Raw genomic sequence first — 22,576 nt, 5'->3', positions numbered from 1 at the left:
GTAAGAGTACTTCTACTTGAGTATGGATTCATCAGTACTGCTGCGTGGTTGGAATAATCAGTGGGAGCAGACAGAAGGCAGTCATTACCTTGTACACAGATGTTGTGTGTATGTGTTGATGGAAGACTTCCACTAGTGTGCTGTGGAGCCAACACTCGCTGCTAAATCTCTTGTTTCCCATCAGTTAAAGCTAATGACCCAACACCTTGTTTACCCCCCTTAAGTCCTACGCTGTGACGGATAGAAATCCAACCACGCAATACCCAAGTATCTTGACCGAAACAGAGAGAAAAGGTGTTTTTTAGTGGAAAAAGAGGGAAAGAAAAGTGCCTGAGGGTGTGTGAGAGTCTAGAGCAGCCATGTTGGTGGAGAGATTTGCCATTTGATTATGGAAGTGTCCACAGATACAATCTACAGATGACTCTTATTGCTTAAAGCTGTGAGTGAATGACATATGGGGCACTATACGGCACAGCTCCAGACCCAAAGTCTTCCTGTGAGAGCAACTTTTTCTGCTTTTTCAAACAGCAGCAGCAGCAGCAGCAGCAGCCTCCTTCTCTCACTCACTGCCTCCCTCCCTTCCCTCCCTCCATGTCCAACGCTCACTCTCTCTCCCTCTCTTTTTCCCTCAGACACTCACTAGTCTCTGCCTGAAGCAGTAATCGGACAGCTCTCTTTCTCAATAGGACCCAATCTCTTGAGATACCGCGCATGGGCTCCACGGCTTCAAACTCCTAAAATGAAAAAGAAAAAAGTGCTCTTGTAGTTTACATCTGTCTCACTGCAGACTGTGTCTGTACATGAGAGGTCTTTTTGAAAAGTTAGCTGTCCATTCTGTTGGACTCAACGATCTTTATCTCCGAGGTCTTTTATTTTTTTTCCCTTTAAGAAGAAGCTACCAGAAGGGATAAACATACAGGGATTCATCCATAATTGCAGTGAGTATGAGTTATAAGTGATTTTTTTTTAATTTTCTATTGTCTGGATTGGTGTGATTTTAAAGTTTATTGGTGGATAATTTTTTCCCTTTATGGCATTTGTTTATACGAATTTAACTGTATTGTATAATTCCAATTTTAGAAGAAATCTAATTGTTAGACATTATCTATTAGTATTATCAACGTGTAAAACCCTTCTTTTAAAATTGTTCCACTCAACCTCAAAAATTATGATTATCTGGAAAAAGAGAAGCTTTAATGTTTGACTCCTTGCGTTATTGATCACGAGTAAGAAATGATGAATTACAACAATGATTGCCTTACTGGCATTGTAGGTGTAATTTATTTAAAAAGTGTATTATCTTCTTTGTTTTGTTTTTAAATAAAAATGTCTTTAAAAATGAATTTGTACATTGTAAAATCATAATTAAAACAACAACAAAACTTGTAAAGACAGTTTTTAGTGTTAAATTACATTTAACAAATGTTCAAAGATTATTATTTGCATTTTTTATACATTATTATAATAAACATATGTTTTGAGTCAGTCTATATAATTTTAAATGTGTTTTTTTTATAATTGAAAATAATTCTGAGGTGTATTTTACTGCTTTTTTTTTTTTTTTTTAATTTACCAAATTTACATTGATTTGTTTAAAATTATCGCTTTTTTAGCCTCTAAATTTCCAAAGGGTTTTCTAAATGTACATTTTTTGATAAGCAGGGAAAGTGAGTGTGCACGGCTCAGCTCTCATTCCTCTTCCACTGCAAGAACAAACAAAAACCAACACAGTTAAAGCAGCTGACATCCAATGCCATCTGCTGAGGCCAGGAATGCTGCGATGGGGCCTGAGAGCCACTCAGTGTCTGACCGAGACACGGAGGCCGTGGCTGAGTGGCCCCTCGGCCCCCGGCCCTGCATGCCCTGCGTCTCCGCTCGCCACTATTTCACGTGTAGCCACTATAATCACCAGCCTCTCTTATTCATTCAACCATGTTTCTGGTTTAATGTTTTTGCGTATGATCACAGGCTTACATCCTGAGTCAGGAAATTACAGTTCATGTGTGTGTCTGTAATAAGCATTTCATTTCACAACATTTTTTTTTTCCTTTTCATCCTCTAATTTCATTCTCAAACATTTTTTTTTTTTTTTTGTTGCTGTTTGGTGAGGTGTGTGTAGAAGAAAAAAAGGAGAGGTTATAGGACTTGTGAGCGGCTGCTGCAGCCATTCACACACACACAATAACCTTATTTATCCAATTAATAGATAATGAGCGGATGATCTGGGCCTGTTGACACTGTGTATTTGCTTTACACATCAGGGTCTTTCTACTCGTGCATGTGGAGCAATAGCAGTGTGTACAACAAGCAGGAGTGGTCGGCGGTGGCATTGTTTGCCCAAGGACTGATGCCTTCCATATGGATGCGTCTGGCCTGCCAAAGCCTTCTTCTTTCAAAGATGAGATTGGGAACGGTGAAAGACACAGAGGGATAATTGATCCAGCTCCGGTCAGCTATTAGGGAGGAAGATGGAGAAGTGGAGAGGGAGGAAAGGAAGACGGGTAACAGGGGACCTCTTATTAAGTAGCCCATACTTGGTGATTAGTTAGCTTGGAGGTGTTTACTAAATAGGGGGTGTTGTTGTGTTGTCAACATAGCACTGTTTGGATATTAGATGTGTGGTTGAAAGAGCAGGAAATCAGTTTCTGGGTTTAAAATGGCCATAGAATTAGCATTTCAGGGCTATTTTGATAACATTAGCATGCATCAGACCGCTTAAATGTTGAAAATGAACATCCTTCATAAAGAACAATACCCCATCATTTAAGAAAACCTGGTCCCCATTTTTACATTAACTACGAAATGTGTACTAATGTATAGAAATCATCACTGTTACATTATTGTACTTATGTCTTCATATATATATACATATAGTTATGTCCACGTAACATCCTTTTTGTATAGGTTACTTTTCACTCCTGCTTGTTTAGTCCTTTGGGGGTTTTTTTGTTGTTGTTTTTGTTGCTTGTATTATGAAATAAAATTTAAAAAAAAAACAGAAAAAAAAATCTATAAACTCAATCGCCCACCTTTATGAAATTCATGTACCTCAAAATGCACAATTTAGTTAATTTACCCTTTTTTTTTATGAACCACAGGCATTATTAAGACATAATCCTTGTGATTTGTGCTCAGTATTTCTTTCATCTTTTTCCTTGTAAAAGCTGCTCTACAGCGGTCACGGTAGTAAGCAGGTTGTGATAAAATGGTTCACGTTAAATCTTGTTTGATGCCCCCCCCCCCCCTCTTTTACAAAAGCTAAAGCAGCCTTCTGGAAATGATTTCAAAGGTTTAAGGGCACGGTATTAACGGATTTTATATGTAGCCATTGAGTGAACCGCTGGAGCGTGATTTCAGATTGAAGCAAGTGAGGAAGACAAATTGCAACATCAACAAAAAAGAACATCTGCAAAAATGTTTTTATTTGTACACAAGTAGAACATTTTACATTGTTGTTGTTGTTGTTGTTTTTTCCTTCCAAATCTTCAAAATTTCCATTTTTTCTAAATGAAATTATAACCAAGTACGGTGTGGAAAAACGTCACAAAATTTTGACATTTTAATTCTAGTAATAAAAGTTAGGAATAAATAAGCAATCCCCATGTTTTGTTTGGGATTCAATAATCATAACTGAAGGCCGAAACACTTTTAAAACCATTTTTCTTTTCTTTTTTCTTTAAATGCGAGGAGTGCATTTACTGTCACATTTATTGTCAGTCGTCATTTCTCAGGCCACGCACAGAGACACGAGTGAAGTGTAGCATTTTGTAAACTGTGTCTAATTCCACTCACATCTGTGTCCAATTGTTGTCTGCATCTACATTCTTGGTGAGTGGATTTATTTTTCCTGGGCCACCATGTGGATTCAGCTGACCAGCTTAAGAGGAGATTAGTTGTTTTAAAATTAGAATTTGATTAAAGTGGGTTTGTTTTTTAGTACGACTACGAACAACTCTGTCTCCGTGTGGTCCGATGATTATTGGTAAAATATGAAGGTGTGTTAAATTAGGCAAAAGTATTGTGTTTGATGAGCTGTTTATTCAGTTAAGTTTTAATTTTCTGTATTTTTCCAAAACAAAAATAGCTTAAATATAGTTATCATGTAAATATATGTGAAACATCCTTAAATAATGAATTATTGTTGTGCATTAAATCAGGTTTCCTGCACTGACATAGCTCAGGCTGTTTGACTTTAGATGCAGGTTTTGAATCGAGTAAAGTGAAACCAAATTCCCGGCAAACAAAGCATGAATGACACGTGTTGTGGCGCCTTTTTCTCGCTCTTGATGACATTTCAAACACTTCGTCTCCCCAGGCTTTGCTTTAAAGTCCTGATACCTGAAGGAAGAAGCACTATAAAGATGCTGAATGCAGATTTTTTAAATTCAAAAATAAATATTAAATAAAGGAAGAAAGGCTTGTTTTTACTTTTTTTAACCTATAGCCATCCCTCGCTTTTCTTCTCTTTTCCCCCTCGCTTCACCTGGCTGCTTCACCTGCTGGCAGAGGGTGAAACACCAGCATTGCTAATGGCTTTATTGGTTTTCTCTTGTCATACAAAAAGCACCACGGAAGCCTATAATTCCCCTTAGCTGTCAGTGTTTTTACATTTGTTATGAGTTAACTACTATCTTTTTTTTGTGTGTGTGTTATTTTAGTTATAGAAACAGTCTGGACTAGGATGCAGCGTTTATGTATTTATATTTATAAGATAGAAGGAAAACCAAACACTGGGTGTATTCATGACGGCTTGTGCTCAGGTTACGCTAACTAATGTAAACAGGGGGAAAAAAAGGGCTAACATTAAAAAAAATAAATAAAAATAAAAAAAAGACTGTCTTTCTTTCTTTTTTGGTCCGGTTGAATACCTTTGACCTTTGTTTGGAACCTATATATCCCCCGGGTGGGCTGGAGTCAGGTCTAATATAGTGTTATAGCCATGCAAGTGTATAGCTCTGCTTGATGTTCACACACACACACACAGAGAGAGAGAGAGAGAGAGAGAGAGAGAGAGAGAGAGAGAGAGAGAGACTGAGCGAGAGTGGACAGCGAAATGTAACTTGTCAGCTAAAGGAGAGTAATAGAGGCATTCGTAGCATCATAGGAAACATATGTGGCTCCATATGCTCTCCATGTTCTCCTTTCCAGTCGCCTTCATTGTCTGAGATGCACCACTGATCTGGGGGCCTCTAAAGTGCCCTGTGTGAGAGAGCTGTTTGTGTGCGTGTGCATGTGTGTGTGCACTCATCTAGGGGCCTCTGCATAGGAGTGTGTGTGTGCGCGTGTGTGTGTGTAGACAGACAGGCGTGACTTATGTGAGGAGAAAAAAAACACAAGTGTGAGGTTTTTTTTTTTTTTTTTTTTGGCTAAAATGTAGAGAAAAAAAAAATAATGTTCTTATGTGCTGTCTCTCATGCGTTTTGTGTGCACGGAGAGGAGGTTGTGTGTAGTGTTGGTGTGGCTGCAGGGCCCCCAGGCCGGGGCAGGCCTGTGGGAAGCAGCCCTGACGATCATTAGGAGCTGTCAGTACGCCTGGAGGAGGAGTGCAGATAAATTTCAGATAGTGTCAATTGCAGATGAAAGATCTGCTGAAGATGCTAGGGGTGTCACGCTCCACTGGGCTTTGCTCAACAAGTCCCATCTTCCATCCAGTAGTGGGCTACCTGAAGTAGTGGTAGAAACCCCCCCCCCCACACACAACCCCGTCTTACCCCCTACACCCCACCCTGTCCTTCTTACCTTAGCTAAGCCGCTTTGCATGTTGATTGGGGGAGGGCTAATCCAGTTTGCAGCTGTCGTAGACCAATGATGAATCACCTTTCCGTCATTCGGCCATGCTCCCCTCACTCAGGGAGGAGGAAGGACCTGGAGGAGGAGGAAACAACAGCGGAGCCGGGGCCACAATGTGAGCCTCTGTTCCCCCCACACCACACAACAGCTCCTCTCGTCCCATTTTTTTTTTTTTTTTTTTTCTTTTGCTCCAGAAAAACAATAATGTTTTCTTAGACAAGCCTTTTTGTGTCATGGATGACTCTGGACTGTGGCATTGAGCTGCGATAACAAGGAGGGACATTGTTTCTGTTGGAGCAGGTGAAGAACAAAAAAGAAAAGAAAAGAGGGAGTGTAGTTTTAGAGGAGTCCCAGCAACCTTCTAGGTCCAGGTAAGAGCAGAGTTGTACCATTGCCAGCAGCATCACAGACATCATGTCTGTGTGTGTGTGTGTGTGTGTGTGTGTGTGTGTGTGTGTGTGTGTGTGTGTGTGTGTGTGTGTGTGTGTGTGTGTGTGTGTGTGTGTGTGTGTGTGTGTGTGTGTGTGTGTGTGTGACAGCTGTTCATATTCTGTGTTTTTGTTGTTGCCTCTGATTGGATACGTTTATTAGTTTTTAGTTATTGCTGAAAAAAGTGGTTTTGGATGTGTGCAAGAAGTAGATTTATGTTTGTTAATGCTCGTCTTTGTGAGTGGAGTGAATTTATTTCACCTTTTGTAAAAGTTAAGTTAAGTTTCTATTTGTAAAGCGTGCGTATTGGAGTTTTTGTTACTTTTTCGTTAACGTTTTTTTTAAAGAACGCACTTTTGTACAATTGATCTCACTCTGCTTGTGCAACATGTACTTTTAACTCAGGTTATATGTATTTATCTTTTTGTACTTATGTTCTTTCCTTGTTTTGCACCTTCTACTGTAATACTGCCTTGGATTATTTGTTGTTTGTAATTTTTTTTATTTAGATATTGTATTTATTGGTTTATTTAACAAGGACACTGTACATTAATATCCATATAGATATTAATAAATGTACCAGATTTAGTCAGAAGGCTATTTTTCATCTCTAGCCCCTGGACAGAATGTTCAAATGTCACCCTTAAAGAATACAAATGACAGGAAATAGACAATAAAATATACAGTGTAAAATGTAGCTGCATATTAACATATCACACTTCAATTTACATAGTATTTAAAAAAAATTAAAAAAAAGTAAAAATAAACAGCATTTCCTAAGACACAATCGTCAGATATTAAAGGACAATAAATCTGACTCTGGGACATGCACATTAATGTACCTGTTCATTTTAACTTGTACATATGGTAATAAACTATTCTTTTATATTCTATTTATTAAAAAAAAAAACATTATAATTTACACACATCTTGATTGTATGTGCATTTATGTGTTTTGCTTGTTTATTGATAAAACAGAATATAAATACCCTAAATTAATTTCTGAAATATGTCAGAAAATGTCAGAAATATTGAGATACCATTTTGACATATTATGATAAAGTGCAGCAGTCGGAGACAGACAGTGGATTGTTTGTGGCTGTACTTTTCAAATGGCTCGTGCCTTCCGTCTCCTCCATTGTTTCCACCCAATCAAATCCTCTGAGCACACAAACGACACAGAGCACGCTGATGTTGTCTGTGGCGTGGTCTCTCTCTTTTTTTCTATATACACAGAAACAATTAGGAGGCTTGCCAGAGCAAACACATGCTTGTGTGAGCTCCTCGTCTGCCTATCGCTGAGGCATATACGCTCTCATAATCAAGCAAGAGTGCTGCACTTTTGAACAGGCACATTAAAGAACTGCCTCAAACCATCTGTTAACAACAGTCTTCACTATACCACACAAAACATTTTTTGTTACGGGTACTTTTACAGTAAAAATTGGGTGATTTGAAGTTCTGAAATTGCTGTAATAAGATAACTCTAAAGCTATCTTGCTGGATCGCGTATAGTATTCACTCTTTAAAACGTACAGTTTCTCATTAGAATAACATTTTTAAATTGCCTAAATGTATAAACTTCTGTATAGTTTAAATAATTCCTGTAAGTTGATTTTGTTTTACTCTTTTTTTTAAAAAATATATGTTACGGTTTCGTTTATTCAGACAAGCTGCCAGTCTTCCTCAGAGGTGATATGAAGAGTTCTCTTTCACGTGTCCCTATGAGTTCTTTCTGGAAACACGTCAGGAGATTAAAAATTTCCTGAAAAACCTTGTCCGAATAAACAAAACCTAAACATATGCTGTATAGTTTATATTATTTAATGTATCTGATAGTCATCTATCTGGTATTTATTTTGTTGTTTTATCTATTATTTGGGAATCGTTCGTGCTCTTTGCACGGCTTGGTGAGAGTTCTGTGCTTGTAACCAGAGTGATATGGGTAATTTGATTTAGCGTGTGTTTCTTTTGTGCGTGTGTGTGTGTGTGTGTGTGTGTGTGTGTGTGTGTGTGTGTGTGTGTGTGTGTGTGTGTGTGTGTGTGTGTGTGTATTGTCAGGTCTATGGAAATGCAGGATCTAGCCAGTCCTCACAGCCGAGTAAGTGGTAGCAGTGAATCTCCTAATGGTCCCAACCTCGACAACTCGCACATCAGTAACAATTCCATGACACCCAATGGCACTGAAGGTATGTATTACATCAAAAAGTATATTTCACCCCAAAAAAAATACAGACAAACCCTCATTTGAATATGTTTTAGCAATGTGGTATTTCATTAATGGTTTGAGTTTAAAATTTAAAAAAAAATGTTAAAAATGTTTTAAAATGTGTTCAGGAGATAGTTTTTGCACCTATTTTTTTTGGTGTCTTTCGCCTTTGTTTTCCATTGACTGTAGCTGTTTATTTAAGGAGCCATGTAATTATTCAAAGCCCACACTATGGAAATGATTGAGCTTTTGCATGTGGTTTCTACTGTACATAGTTATTTACTCAGGTGATTCAGCCAATGCCATGAATCTGAGCCTTTGTTTAGTGAAGGAGTTGTGCTCGTGTCACAAACCAACAAGTTATTAAAACAGCCCTTGTCACGTAATCTGTCCAAACATCTTCCACGGGTCCGTAGTCATATAAATATACTTTTTTTTTTTTTTTTTTTTTTTCTTTTGCCGTTCTTGTCTTTTCCCATAGGTGATAACATCACAATGCTTACCACTGCAGACTGGTTGTTAGGGTCTAACTCACAGTCCGCTCCAGGTTTGTCTACCTTTGGTGACACAATGAAAGGACAATAGTTGGTGTTTTTCACCTTTTTCGAAAGAAACTTTATTTATCTGTTTGACAAGAAAATACCTCAAAACATGGAACTGTAAAACTACCAAAGCTATTGTGCCTTTCATTCAAAAACTCAATAATTTTTTTTAAAGCATGGTTTGATAATCCGTGTACCCTTCGTTCTTTGGTTATTTCATTTTAAAACCAAATCAAAATAACAAATAAACGGTGTGGTTACTTTATTTTACTGACTTAAGGTTAAAATTCATATATCATATTCATTATTAATATGATCTATTAATAATGAATATGATGTATCAATTTTGCCATATCAAAGCCTTCTTTTTTAAAATAAAATTTTGCTCTGTTTGTTTAAACTTTGGATATTTAAGGGAAACTAGGACAAGAGTTTCATGTTTTAAGCTCACCACACAGAGGGGACCCACAGACGGGGGCAGACTTTAACTCTCGTACAAAAAAGGAGCAACACATAATAAGTCACATTACTAATGAATCAAAACAAAAAATAGATGTTACGAAAAGCACGCACATGACACATGATATGTGATTAAAGGAACCAGAGGTGGTGTAATGAATCTACTGGTGCTCTTCGTTTCTTGTGATCAACCTCCCTGTGGGTTGACGGCTGCCGTTAGACTCTAGTGGTATTATAACGTGCAACATAGATATTTTTACTGCCCTCAAAAAAGCTGTGTAATTGTTTTTGCAAAAGTGTCAAAGAGTAGAAGTTCTAACATCTATTGTTGCTCACACCAGCCTCACAGCCGATAGTCAGTCACCAGTTTATTTGGACACAACTTGAACCATCATGTTCACTCTGACAGAATGTGATGTGCTTAAGCTCCAATTTCCCCATAAATATCTAAATATCTCACAAACAGAACAAGATTTTGCCATTAATATTTTAATTTTAAAATTATTATTTCTGTTTTGGTTTTACGTCAGTAAAACAAAAATAACCACATCATTTATTTGTTATTTTGATTGAATTTTAAAACGAAATAACCAAAGAACGAAGGATACACGGATTTTTGATGCTGCCCTTAACTTATCTTTTATTGACTGTTTTTTTTTTATTATTATTATTTTTGAATGTTTTTGCAATTCCCTGAACAAAGTGGTTGTTGTCTATTTTCAATGTGTGCAAAAAAAAAAGTGTGTGTCGTGGCTGCATCTTTGTTGTTGTGTTGCTTAAAAAGAAAACGCCCCTCATCACACATGTTTCTGCACCGTCTGAGCAAAGCGGGACCATGTAAAACATGACAGCAAATGGCTTCTTTAGTCATGAGGTTTTCCGCTGAGCATGACATCCCGTGCCCACATTGTCAATTTGTTTTACCAAAAAAAAAAAAAAAGAGAAAAACCTTGCCTGAAGTGAAATGAAATGACTTCAAAAGATGCCAGAGCTGTCAGAGAGCTGTGAAATTGTCTTCACAACTCTATTGCTGAACTGTATAACTGAGTCAAGGTCAAACAGTGTTCGCTACACTCTTAAAAGATTTTATACACCATATATTTCCCCGACATTTTAACTGTACTTGTAGATCCCTGCCAAGTTTCTGATACGGCAGCGGCTTAAGCACACATTAGCAGTGGGAAATCTTAGTTTAGCATGTATCTATTGTGTGTTTTTGATATCATAATTAACATTTTCATACATATGAAGAATTCTACAGTTTAAACATAGGTTTAAATTGCATTTTTCTGAAGTTATTCAAAATGTATTTAATCTTTTTAGGGTAGTATTGCTAATATAATTGTTTTTTAGCATATATTTTTAGGTTTTATGATAAATTGTGGCCCAATAGTAAATTTTTAACCACATTACACACACTGGAAAACTTAATTCCTCCCCTTTGTGTTCTTGTTTAACATTTTTGCAGTGTTCCAATGCACAGCGTCTTTAGTGAATGTGAAAATGGGAATGTCTGCTGTTTTGACTCATGCAAATACGATGCAGTGCCCTTTGTGAGAATGTATTTCTTGTTTGGGTTTTTTTTTTTTTTTTTTTTTTTTTTTTTGGGAGTGTAGTTAAAACAGAGCCAATGAGCAGCAGTGAAATCGCCACCTCAGTAGCAGACACCTCACTCGACAATTTCTCAGGATCAGGTGAGAGGTGTGTGTGTGCGTGCATGTATGCATGTGTGTGTGTTTTATGCATTAGACTAATTGTGTTTATAACTATTTGATAACGTTGCAGCATGTTTTTTTCTCTGAATCTCTTCTGCTGACTTACCTTAACTATTTAACAAAAAAACCAAACAAAACAAAAAGCACTTGATACCTGACGCTAGAAGCGAATAAATCACAGCGTGACTTTTGTCTCTGACAATTGTAATGAAGTTTAGTAATCGTATCCCTTCCTTCCTCTATGGGGAAACCCAGAGCTCTGCTTAGAGGAGCAACTTTGGTTCAGTGGCAGGTGCTGCTGATGTGGGGAAATGTGCTCACTGTTAATAACGCGTGCGAGTGCTTAAGGCGTACAGTTACATACGGTTAAAGCTATCCAACATGCTAATGTCTTTTCATACGTCGGGATCAGTTAGGCATATCTCAAAACTTAAGACGACATTAAAGATTTAGTCTTCACTCACATACTGTAAACACTGGTTCATTTATCTATTTTTAAAAAAAAAAAAATACATTCACTTTATATTAAGCAGAGCTGTGAAGAGTATTGATATCTATACTCAAGTAGAAGAAGTAGGTCATACACAAAATACTCAAGTACAAGTAAAAAGTAGCTCAATTAAATAGTTGTCAAAGTAAAAATGACTAGTTACTTTCACCCCCACAGTTATTTTTGGTTTTCATGTATAAACTTAAAAATAAAGAGACAAAATTTTGGATCTGGAACTTCATTTATTTTCCACAAAAGCAATAACACTAATGAATTCAAATAAAATAAAAAAATAAATAAATAATAATATTTCTCAGGCTTAAAGAATATAGATACATTTATGAAATCTTAAAAATGAGAAAATTACAAACATTCAATGCTGTTATGATGCAGTAAATTGTCATCTGGTTATTTCAATTTTTAGTAGTTTCACAATGTCCGTTGATCATTTTAAAACTCAGTTACGCTTGGGTGTAGAAATGTAAGAAAATACTTTACTTCTTTTAAAACACACTTTAAGTACAATAAAATCATAAAAGAAAGTCAATTACAGTAACGTGAGTACTTGTAATCTATTACCTTTACCTCTGATAATAAGATAATAAAGACTTTTACATTGATGTGAGCTTGTACTTTAAAAGGTTAACCACAGTCCTTATCATGACCTGCTTATGCAGTAGCAGATCATTACCAGCAATCAGTGATGTCACTTCCAATATGGTTGTGGGTTGAGATCTCACAGCCTGTGTGTTGAAACCAGTAGTTGTCATAGCAGCACTGAAGTATCTCATAGATACGCAGGCCTGTAAAACAACGGATGTTACCTGATTATTTTGCTTCATTATTGCACTGCGGTTCCCAACCTTAAATAAGGTTAGCAAAATAAATGGAGTAATGCACTGTAATTACAGTTTCCTTGGAATTTCAGAAGTTTTGTGGGCAAATGATAATATTGACATTATTCCTTAATGTTTAAATATGTGCTTGCTTCTTTTCTTTTCTACCTCTCCTCAGCTATTGGAACCAGTGGCTTCAGCCCAAGACAAACGCACCAGTTCTCGCCACAGATTTATTCTTCCAAGTAAGGTTTCTTTTATTTTTCTATCAAAAATAAGCACCATCTAACTTCATTTAGATCTTTAATTAAATCCTTCTGCAGGGTTGAGGTTTTGGACCTGCTTTTGTTTGCATGGATGTCTCCAGCTTACACTCTGAAATCTGCTGTAATTATTATCTCGCAAAAGGCGTTCGTTGTCATTTATTGTTCTTCCTTTTCTGTAAATGAGCAGTGCGATGCTATCTCGCGCACGGCTTGGCTGTGTTTACTACCTAATCATGAGGAATTTGTTAGCTAGCACAGTTTGTGTTATGAGTCTTCCCCCCCTCTCACTTTTGATTTCCATTTCTTTTCCTCAAACAGCAGAACATATCCACATATTCTTCCCACCCCTTCGTCCCAGAATATGGCTGCGTATGGACAAACGCAGTACACCACAGGAATGCAGCAGGCTGCAGCTTATGCTAGCTACCCTCAGCCTGGACAGCCCTACGGCATCCCAGCATATGGTAATATCCATCATAACCTACTCCTGTTATCAATACCAGTCATGTTCAATGAGAATGAGAAAAGTACATCTAAATATTTTCCCCTCAAAGGAAGGTCAGGCCCTGGTTTTTTGCTTATAGTAAACCCATGTTCCCACACAATTCCTCCTGTAAACCAAACGTGTGAGAGATGCTGAGTTATTGTTTAGTACCTGCATGTTCTCCTTCAGCGTAGCAAAAAAGAATTTGCTTGTGAAGCTGTTCAGATGAATCGGAGAGATTAGCGATGTCATTCTCAAAACAAAAAAGCTAGTTTCCTCTGGCGTAGTGAGGGAAAGCACATGGCTCACTGTAGACTTTATTTGTCCAAAGACGTTAGGGTGTTTTGACCTCTAAAGACTCTCCAATATGTGGAGGAATGTATCCTGTTTATTTGAGTAAAGCTCTGCAACCCAACCATTGCATAGAAACATTCAGTGTGACTCTGAATGGGTCAGAGAAACTCATAACGGCAAAGCAGAAAACATTGTTACGGTACTTGTGTGTCTATTTTAAAGGATGACAGTGGTAGGTAATTGTTACTTTAAACTATTGCACTGACAGAGACACTGTCCAAACATCCAGTTTGAATTTACAGCCAAGTCGTCCATTGTTTTGCAGTGTAATGAGACCCAGTGCGAGATAACATTTCTAAACACTGGATGATAGTAAAACTCAGTTAGCACATAATCACTGCTCAGCCATAGAGATTACAGCGCTATGCTAACAGACGGTGCTGCCGTCCTTTGCTGTATTCAGTGTAATGTAAACCTGTGTTGACTCTTGTCTGTGCATCAAACCGATCTGGTGTCACTAACTGATTTAGGTCCATTGTGGGCAGGCATAAAGACAGAAGGGGGTCTGAGCCAGTCCCAATCCCCGGGACAGACGGGCTTCCTGAGCTACAGCTCCGGCTTCACAACGCCACAGACGGGACAAGCCCCCTATAGCTACCAGATGCAGGGTGAGGACGCCTGCGTTTGCTTTGCTTTTTCTCTTCGTGCACACATCGTACCTTTAATGGTGCCCTTGTGGAAAAAAAGAGTACTTTATTGTATTTTAAGTATTTTAAAATTTCCACTCGTATATTGAAAATGCATTTAAACAAAAAGTATACTCACGGAAACACTTTGAACACACTTGAATTACACTTTATGAAAAACATATTTTACTAAAATATATTTTAAATGAAATGTATGTGTAATTTTTAAAGCGTCTTTTTATGACAGCATCTTTCAGAAGTACACATTTTAATATCAATACTCTAATATTAGGTCTGAATGTATTTTATATTACATTTCAGTCTAATTATGAAGTTATCTTGTACCATAAGAAATGTATTTGGAAAGTGTTCAATAGCATTACTGTGAACATGCACTTCAACCCATTTATTAATGTAATAATTTAGCATAAATTAGTACATTTTTAAGTCATATACTTAAAGCATACTAAAAACACTTTAAGTTGAATGAAAAGGGCCCTGTGTGGAAATAAGCTGGTTTTATATGTGAAGGTTTTGTTTATTCAGACCAGGTTTTTCAAGAAATTGTTTATCTCCTGATATGTTTCGACTGTCAACTGCCAGTCTTCCTCAGAGGTGATTTGCCTTGATGGTTTGGTTGCAGAGCTCCATAGGGATACATGAAAGCCTTCAGAAAATGCTTTGATGCTTTCCTTATGAGAGGACTTATGTTATAGGACATATCAAGGCATATCACCTCTGAGGAAGACTGGCAGTTGACAGTCGAAACGTGTAAGGAGATAAACATTTCCTGAAAAACCTTGTCTGAATAAACAAAACTGTAACATATATTTAAAAAAAGAAGACAAAATAAACTTACTGAAATTACTAAAAACAATTATTCCTGCTGCATCAATGCCCACGTGTGCTTCTGCCGCAGCGCTGTGGCAGGTTGTCTGAACTGTGGATGTGACAAGGAGAGGGAGATAGACAGCAGCAGGAAACCATGTCTTTCCTCAAGAATGGAAAACCAGGGTTGGCTAAAATGCAAGGAAAGAAAGGAGCGTACTTAATTCTTCAGATGTGAGTTTTAAAACACATCTTTTGTAGGCAATAGATTATTTCCATTGAAATAAACGACGTGCACTCACGCGCATTTAAATGCTGGAACATTCCTTTTGCTTGTCAAATCCTAATTGGAAATTGATTTTGAAGACTACATTTTGCTGCCACCAAGTCTGAAGTAGGTGGCCAGAGTGTCCCCCATGATTCTAATTATTCTATAATGACCTTTTATTAACCAGATTAATGTAGCAATATGATTAATATACTTATTATACTGACTAACCGCACAGTAAAATTTTCCAAGCCTTGTACAAGCAATGGATATGGAGCCATTAAGTGTTTGTGAAGGGAAAAAAAGCTAATATAATGCAAGAATACTAAGATAGTATCCAGGCAAAAAAAAAAGTGTACATAACTTACAGTAGGGGCCCAACAAGATTGTTTTTACCCAGGACCCAAAATGTGGTGCTACACCCCTGTTGCCTTTTGTTTTAAAGAGGGAGAAATAGATCTGTTCTGATGGTTGCATCCCAGCAGTGTTCTCTGCAGCCGTGACCGCCTCCCTCTGCTCGCCCCTTCTCTTAAAAGAATCAACACAGATGGAAAAATGGCAGGCACTTAGGAGGCACCAGCCATGTCTCTCCCCAGCCTTTGTTTTTCTTCTCCCTGTGATCATATTTGTATTTGTTTAGCAGCGGAAACCAGAGAGGTTTATGGCATTTAAACCGATACGATGAGTCACTGCGCCTTGCTTTCCTCCTTTTCGTGCCTCGCTCATGCAGACGTGCACTCAGTTGAAACATGCTGTAAATCTTGTGTCCTATTCCCCAAGTAGTGTTTCTTTTACACTTTTCCCCATGTCAATTTATTCAAAGAGCTTTGGTCCCATCTGGAGCAGTCGGAGGTAGTAGCTCTGTCTTTGGGTTCCGCTTTCGTAATATGTAAAGTGTGACGGTTGAAACATCTCCACATGTTCATGAGAAACCTCCTGAGCATCTCACAATATATAGAACGGCGAGCCAGCAAACAGATGTGGCCCAGGGAAGACACTTTTCTACGCCTCTTAACCAAACACACTTGGCCACATTCGCAGTTTGGTAGCGTTTGCCTGAGCACCTGAAAGGGAGGGAGAAGGGGGGGCTGGTGGTGGTGAGAGTAAGCATTTGCGGGAGCATATGCAGCCGAAGCTGCTGTCCTGCCCTCGCTGGTTTAACTCATGATGACAGCATTATGTGCCCATTCATCTTTTAAGTATTAAGCTCTTACTCCGACTTTCCTTTTCCCCGCTGTCTACAGTACCTCAGCCTCTGCCTCACTCCCACTATCTCTGGCTATCGGATGCCTCATGTTCACGTTAAGTGCGTTAGTAATTGACAAGCATGTTAGATGACAGATTGACCGCTGTTCTGGCCATGGGTTCTCTAACTGTGGCTCTGGCCCTCTGCCACACCATCATTATTACTCCCTCTGGCCTATTGATCTGCCTGGGCGATGTGCCTCAGGCCTGGGTGTCCCAACCAAAAACTATTTTTTCCACATCTGATCCTTTGCCTCGTGTTTCAATGTCCCTTCCACCAGCCTGTGGCCAGCTGTCAAGACGGAGGATGGTTAGATTCATACGTTTGGTTCCTGTTTTTGTGTCTGATGCCACAGAGCTTTGTGAGGGCGCCTAAAGTGGGACAGAGATATTTTTACTTTGCCCTGTTTTTAACCATTGTGTGTGGGTCATGAATTGTTAAGCAGACTGTGTGAGAAAACGTACACGGTAGGACAGAACAGATGCTGATTAGGTGAATAATTGGATTCAAACATTTTTGCCCCAATGGCCGCGTGAGCTAGATTAGCTGAAGCCTGGGTAGCCTTTTAAAAGGAAGGCCCCATCTGGACTTGATAGCCTATTCCCAAGTGGGGCATACAAACTTCTGCTACAAATATTGTGCACTGATGATGGACATAGCCCATGGGCAAGGAGACTGATCAAGCAAAGCAAATGGACTTCCAATTGTGGAGCCAGAAGGCAGGAGGGGAGGGTAGGGTAGGGTAAGGGCTGATGTCTGGTCTTGACTGAGTGAACTAACTAGAGCAGGACAAGGGAAAAGAAGGGGGGGAGAGAGAAAACATGCCCCCCGGGGTAACCACCTCCACAACTATAACCAGCACCACCACTCCCAACAGCATGGGTTCATTCTCACTGGGCTAGCTCAGCTTTTATGTGGCTCCTTGTTCTCCACAAATACAACCCTCAACTCCAGCCACGGATGGTTTTTACGACCGTTTGAACTGTGCATTAGGCTAATTTGTTGTCCTTCACAGCAGCCGCTGTCCCTCGTGTGTCTGTCCATGAACTTTGCAGAGTGCACATGCATTTTGCAAATCCCTTTGCCGGAAATATCGGAAATATTAAAACAAAGCACAAAATGACGCCATTGATGGAAATACTCGGGGCGGTGAAAGTAAGACATGGTAAAAATCAACAGCGTGTGACAGGATGTAGCCAGTGAACGTGTGGGTATAAAGCCAAGCCAATGACAACACAGAGTTTTCCCCTCTCTGCTACACTCTTTCTGCCACCACCACCATCAACCCACTATCACCTCCACCCCCCACTCGCTAACTCCCTGCCTGAAAAGCTGCTTCGTGTTTGTCACGGTGTGGGAGGGCCCTTCTGACGGGGATGATGACCACAGGATGAAAGGAGCTCCCTGTGTTTTTCTCACAACAAAAGTTGTAATCACGCCCTCATTTAGAAACAGTCAAGTCATCTCCGACCTTAGTTTGGTTAAAGTTACAGACTCTTTTTTTTTTGCCAACAGGAGAATAATAGTTTTGATAGTAAACAAGCTGTAGAAAAGGCTACAGATAGGCAATCTGCTGTTATTTTGGGAACAATATGGACTATAGCTGAGGCACTAGATCTGTTATTGTTGTGCTTGTAATAGCTGCTGTAGAGTCACACTTTTATTATTGACAATTATTTATGAATTCTTTTTTAAATTTGCACACATCATACAATGTTGAATGTGCTCTGAGTTGTTACTCAAAAGCAAAGTCAACAATTTCAGCAGCTGACTGATGTTAAATAAACAAATAATCAGAAATAATCAAAAGAATTGCTAATCGTTAATATTGAAATGAATCGAATTGGGAATTTGGGGTGATGGACTACTTCTACTGCTGTGACTTAATAGTACAGTATTATTCTTTGAGATATTTCTAAGATAATTCATTTTTACAAGGTTTTACAATCTTGCACTATAGTTAACATGTTTCTTCAAATATTTTAAGATAATGTTAAAGTGCAATCTGCTCCCAAAAGTTTTTGGAGGTATCGGATTCTGCAAATTGTCATTGTATTTTTTCTATGTTTCTAATTAAAAAAAAAAAAAAAAAGAAATCTGGACATGCCCTGTTTACCTCACAGCTGTTTTTAAATATACTGCTTGATTAATGAATTAAAATTTAAAACAATGACAATAAGTGCAGGGAGCAATATTTTTTCTCAGCTCGGTCATGCTAGCTTTTTTCTTTTTCTTTCAACCATGCCAAAAGCATGTTTGTTGTGTTATTTACTGGTGGATAATTTAGCGATTGATTTCAAAACATTTTTTAGAGATTCTATAAGAAATATATTCTTAAAAAAATATTACTCGCCTGGATTTTGTGTGTAAATTCATTCAGCAGTAACTCATTGACATATGTATACACATTTCTGCTCCAATTTGGGAGGCTCTTAAATCCATCTGCTCTCTGGTTTGACATTGCAGATGGATAATAACTGAGCAGATCAGTTGTATCACGGAGCACTGCTTCTGTTCTCCTTATAACTCATGGCATGTATATTATTAAGCCATTAGATGCTATCAACTACTTTGAATGATTTCATTACCCAGGAGGTCCTTCCATAGAGCAAGTTGAAAGCAGAGCATGCATTCATTAGTGCTGGATTTCTGCAGTGCTGCACACATCCATCTCAGCCGCTTTGGCATACGTCTTCATTTCTCCACTCCCCCCGTCACCCTCATGCTCCATCTGGGTGCACCCGTCATCTCCACCCCCCCTCCACTCCTCACCACCCTAAGGTAGCTCACATACAACAGCCTTTTGTGTTTCCTCTCATTGTGCGGGCTCTTGGAAGCAGGTAACCCCCGCTGATCCCCACCCCCCCACTCCGTCCTTCACCGGGCCTGATCCAATCACTGATAAGGAAGGAAAAGGAGAGATAAGCTTCAATAGTGGTGAAACCTGCCTCTATTGACAACCTTAAATTTGTTGTTGAAAAAGTCTTTATTTTCGAAATACAGCTTTTTCACTATTTTATTATTTTGTTGGCAGTGGCTATCCGTGCAGTTGCCGTACCAATATACCGACATTCTATCCATACGCAGCGCCCCTCATTGGCCAGTTTAGGTCACATGATTGGTCAGTCATTGGCCAGTTTAGGTCACGTGATTAAGACTAAACCTAACCGTAAACCTAACCCGGCCTAACCCTAAAAATTGTTGCGATATAGGGTTGTAACCTAACCCTAACCCTAGCCCTAAGACACTACGTGCATGTACTTCGGTAAACGTACCAATAGCACCATGGGTTGTCCGTATGTCGACACTTAGACGAATAAACGCTTTGTATTTTATTTATTAACCCTTTGTGTTCAACTTTTTTTTATTGTATTTCATTCAAAAGTTGTTCTCATCCCCTACTGATGCCAGTGTGACCCCAAAATATCTACCAAAGTGACATTTCTGGTGATTTTACGGATTAAAAGTTGTTGACAAAACAGTGGCTGTTGATAGTTTTGGGTTTCCACGGAAACACCCAAATATGGCCGAGATTGGAGTGACCGAGCATAACAAAAATGGCGTCAAGCAAAAGACTGTCTTGTCTGGTGAAGAGATACAAGAATTCATGGTAAAAAGGAAGTAAAATACTTCCTAAAGAAACTTTTCTGCTTCTACACTGTCTTTTAATTTTTCTACGGGACTCCAAATCCCACAATGCATTGTGAGAAGCTTTTCCAAAGTTCAAGTTGCATGACAATTGGCAACAATCCCATCCCATTGTTTATGATGGAGTCTATAATAAACCTGTAAGCGGCAATTTCAACCTTTTGTGACTAAATGCCCTTGTTTTTCATTGTTTGCCTAACAGTTAAGGAAGTGGGTTTATTAATCAGAAGGTCACTGGTTCGAATCCAACTTGGGCCATCACAGTGGGATGTTGAGGTCCCTTAACTCTAAATCCTTGTGTTGTACTTTGCTGTGGAAAAAAACATTGGCTAAATGAAATTGTGATCTTGTAAGAAATACCTTTGATTTATTGATCTAATTGGCCTTCACTATGTCTTTATCAGACATCAGAAAGAAAGCAGGAATTTACTGTACATATGATTTAAAGTTCTCTCATTTGTCTTTCTAAAGGTGGCAGTTTTACAACAACACCAGGATTGTACGCAGGGAACAACTCCCTGACCAACTCGGCCAGCTTCAACAGCACACAACAGGTAGTAGTACCTATATTAATTCTCTTTATATCATCAATACGAACCAATATGTGGTAAGCTTAGAAGCTGGAAGCCTGTATTTGAAACTGACAAACTCAATATGTTAGTTTTCAACCATTACGTATTAACTGTGTCACAATTTTCTTTTTTTCATCGTATATGGTTTGTACCCTGCCACAGAGAAAGGGAGAAGCAATAAACGCAAGACAGTTTGTTGTCCAGATGTAGGACAGAGGAGACATGTGTTTGCATTTATTTTTTGGAATCTGCTCTGCAAAGTAGCAACACTAGTGCAGCACATATCTCAGATTACGCTACCATGCCTTCTACATGTTGTCAAACCATCAACCTTGAGTCTCTTTTACCTTTATTTAAGGTATTTCCCCAATCCCAGCATTTTATTTTCCATGTTTACTTGGTTTCCTTATTTCTTACTCTCTTTTATTTTAATGTAATCTACGATCTCAACCCCCACTGCCTTTCCTACGCAGGACTACCCCAGTTATCCAGGATTTGGCCAAAACCAGTATGCCCAGTATTACAACAGCTCGCCATACACTTCACCCTACATGACGAGTAACAACACCAGCCCCAGTACACCCTCCACCACCACCACCTACACCCTCCAAGAACCGCCCACTGGTGTCACCAGCCAAGCCATCACAGAAAACCCAGCAGGTATGAATCAACCCACGTCAGCTGATGGTACCTAAACACACACCTGGTTCCTGTTTGTCAATGAGACTGAATTCATTCTGATTAAGAGATCAGATTGTCAAGGTCACATGGACACTAATAAAAGTTAAAGGGTTTATTCATGTCAGATTGTGTCATTAATAAGATACTCTGGTTACCGGAGGTGACTTTAATTAGTTTGCTATTTAATCAGATTATGCAGTTTCCATTGGACAAAACCCATTGATGTCTGATCTCTACCAATAATGTGAATAGAGAACTATAATGAACAAGAGCACTCAAAGAGCACAAACCTCTAAACACACCTATAGAGTGGGTTAGGCAGTACAATGGGCAAGACCTGAATATGAAATGAATGAATTCATAACTGTGCCACCAAGTGCCAAATATCCTCTTTGCCAGAAAGTGGCAAGTTATCAAAATCACTGATCCTGAGCATGGTACCATTCACACTTTAGAGGTCAAGCTTTAGGGTTGCTGGTCAGATGCTCTGAGAGGGTTTATTATGTCAAAGGATTTAGGCCAACAGACCGGTCTGGCATTCGGAGATTAACCCTTCGTGAATCTGCTGCTGGTCAATGCTCTCAGGGTTATATGTGTTGCTGATAGTGGTAGTCAAAACAAGGCTGAGCTTTTGCAGGAAGAGGCCTTGATATGTGCTATAAGTATATGATGGTATCCGGCCTGCTTATGGCAGTTTGACCCGAACCAACCAGGAGAGAGTTCTGTAAATACATATCAAAGGCTTGAAGACATTTCTAACCCCATCAATAACTATACAGTTGGTCCAAATGTATGAACACCCCTATTTTTCAAAAAATCTCGATGAAATACGAAATAAGAACCGATCCAGATGAAACTAGGTGAACGACTGGTGAATAACGAACAGAGATATGAACTTTTGAACTTTTTTGCCAATGTTGAGATAAGGGGATTTTTTTGTTTTTACAAACTGATCCAGGCTCAGTATATTGATCCGGATCCCCTTAATAATTTATTATGTATTCTATCATGGCATAGAGTCTATCTTTGGTACTTTTGTCATTATCCTGCTAACAGACAAAAAAAAAAAATGAATAAACGTCTGTGAAAATATTATCTCTTTGGTGGAGGTAAAATGTCATATGTCGGATTTG

General features: G+C 38.7%; 1 protein-coding gene across 17 annotated transcripts in view; it reads left to right on the top strand.

Moving 5' to 3' along the window:
• The first annotated feature begins 639 nt into the window (after window positions 1–639).
• Window positions 640–22,576, top strand: part of eya1 (EYA transcriptional coactivator and phosphatase 1) — a 55,652-nt gene continuing 33,715 nt past the window's right edge. For 2 of the 17 annotated variants that reach the window (XM_028434232.1, XM_028434231.1), the window contains exons 1-9: window positions 640–938; window positions 8,281–8,408; window positions 8,910–8,975; window positions 11,046–11,123; window positions 12,649–12,715; window positions 13,055–13,200; window positions 14,060–14,182; window positions 20,662–20,744; window positions 21,236–21,422. In XM_028434232.1, the coding sequence (XP_028290033.1) occupies window positions 8,285–8,408; window positions 8,910–8,975; window positions 11,046–11,123; window positions 12,649–12,715; window positions 13,055–13,200; window positions 14,060–14,182; window positions 20,662–20,744; window positions 21,236–21,422 (874 nt within the window). In that variant the 5' untranslated portion in view covers window positions 640–938; window positions 8,281–8,284. Of the gene's footprint in view, window positions 939–6,014; window positions 6,162–8,280; window positions 8,409–8,909; window positions 8,976–11,045; window positions 11,131–12,648; window positions 12,716–13,054; window positions 13,201–14,044; window positions 14,183–20,661; window positions 20,748–21,235; window positions 21,423–22,576 lie in introns of those variants that run through there. The other 15 variants (XM_028434229.1, XM_028434227.1, XM_028434228.1 and 12 more) reach the window with 11 other exon arrangements.

The sequence above is a fragment of the Gouania willdenowi genome, chromosome 20 (genome assembly GCF_900634775.1).
Source record: "Gouania willdenowi chromosome 20, fGouWil2.1, whole genome shotgun sequence".
Lineage (NCBI taxonomy): Eukaryota > Metazoa > Chordata > Actinopteri > Blenniiformes > Gobiesocidae > Gouania > Gouania willdenowi.
The sequence above is the reverse complement of the archived record's forward strand: the minus strand, read 5'-3'. Positions and strand labels throughout refer to the sequence as shown.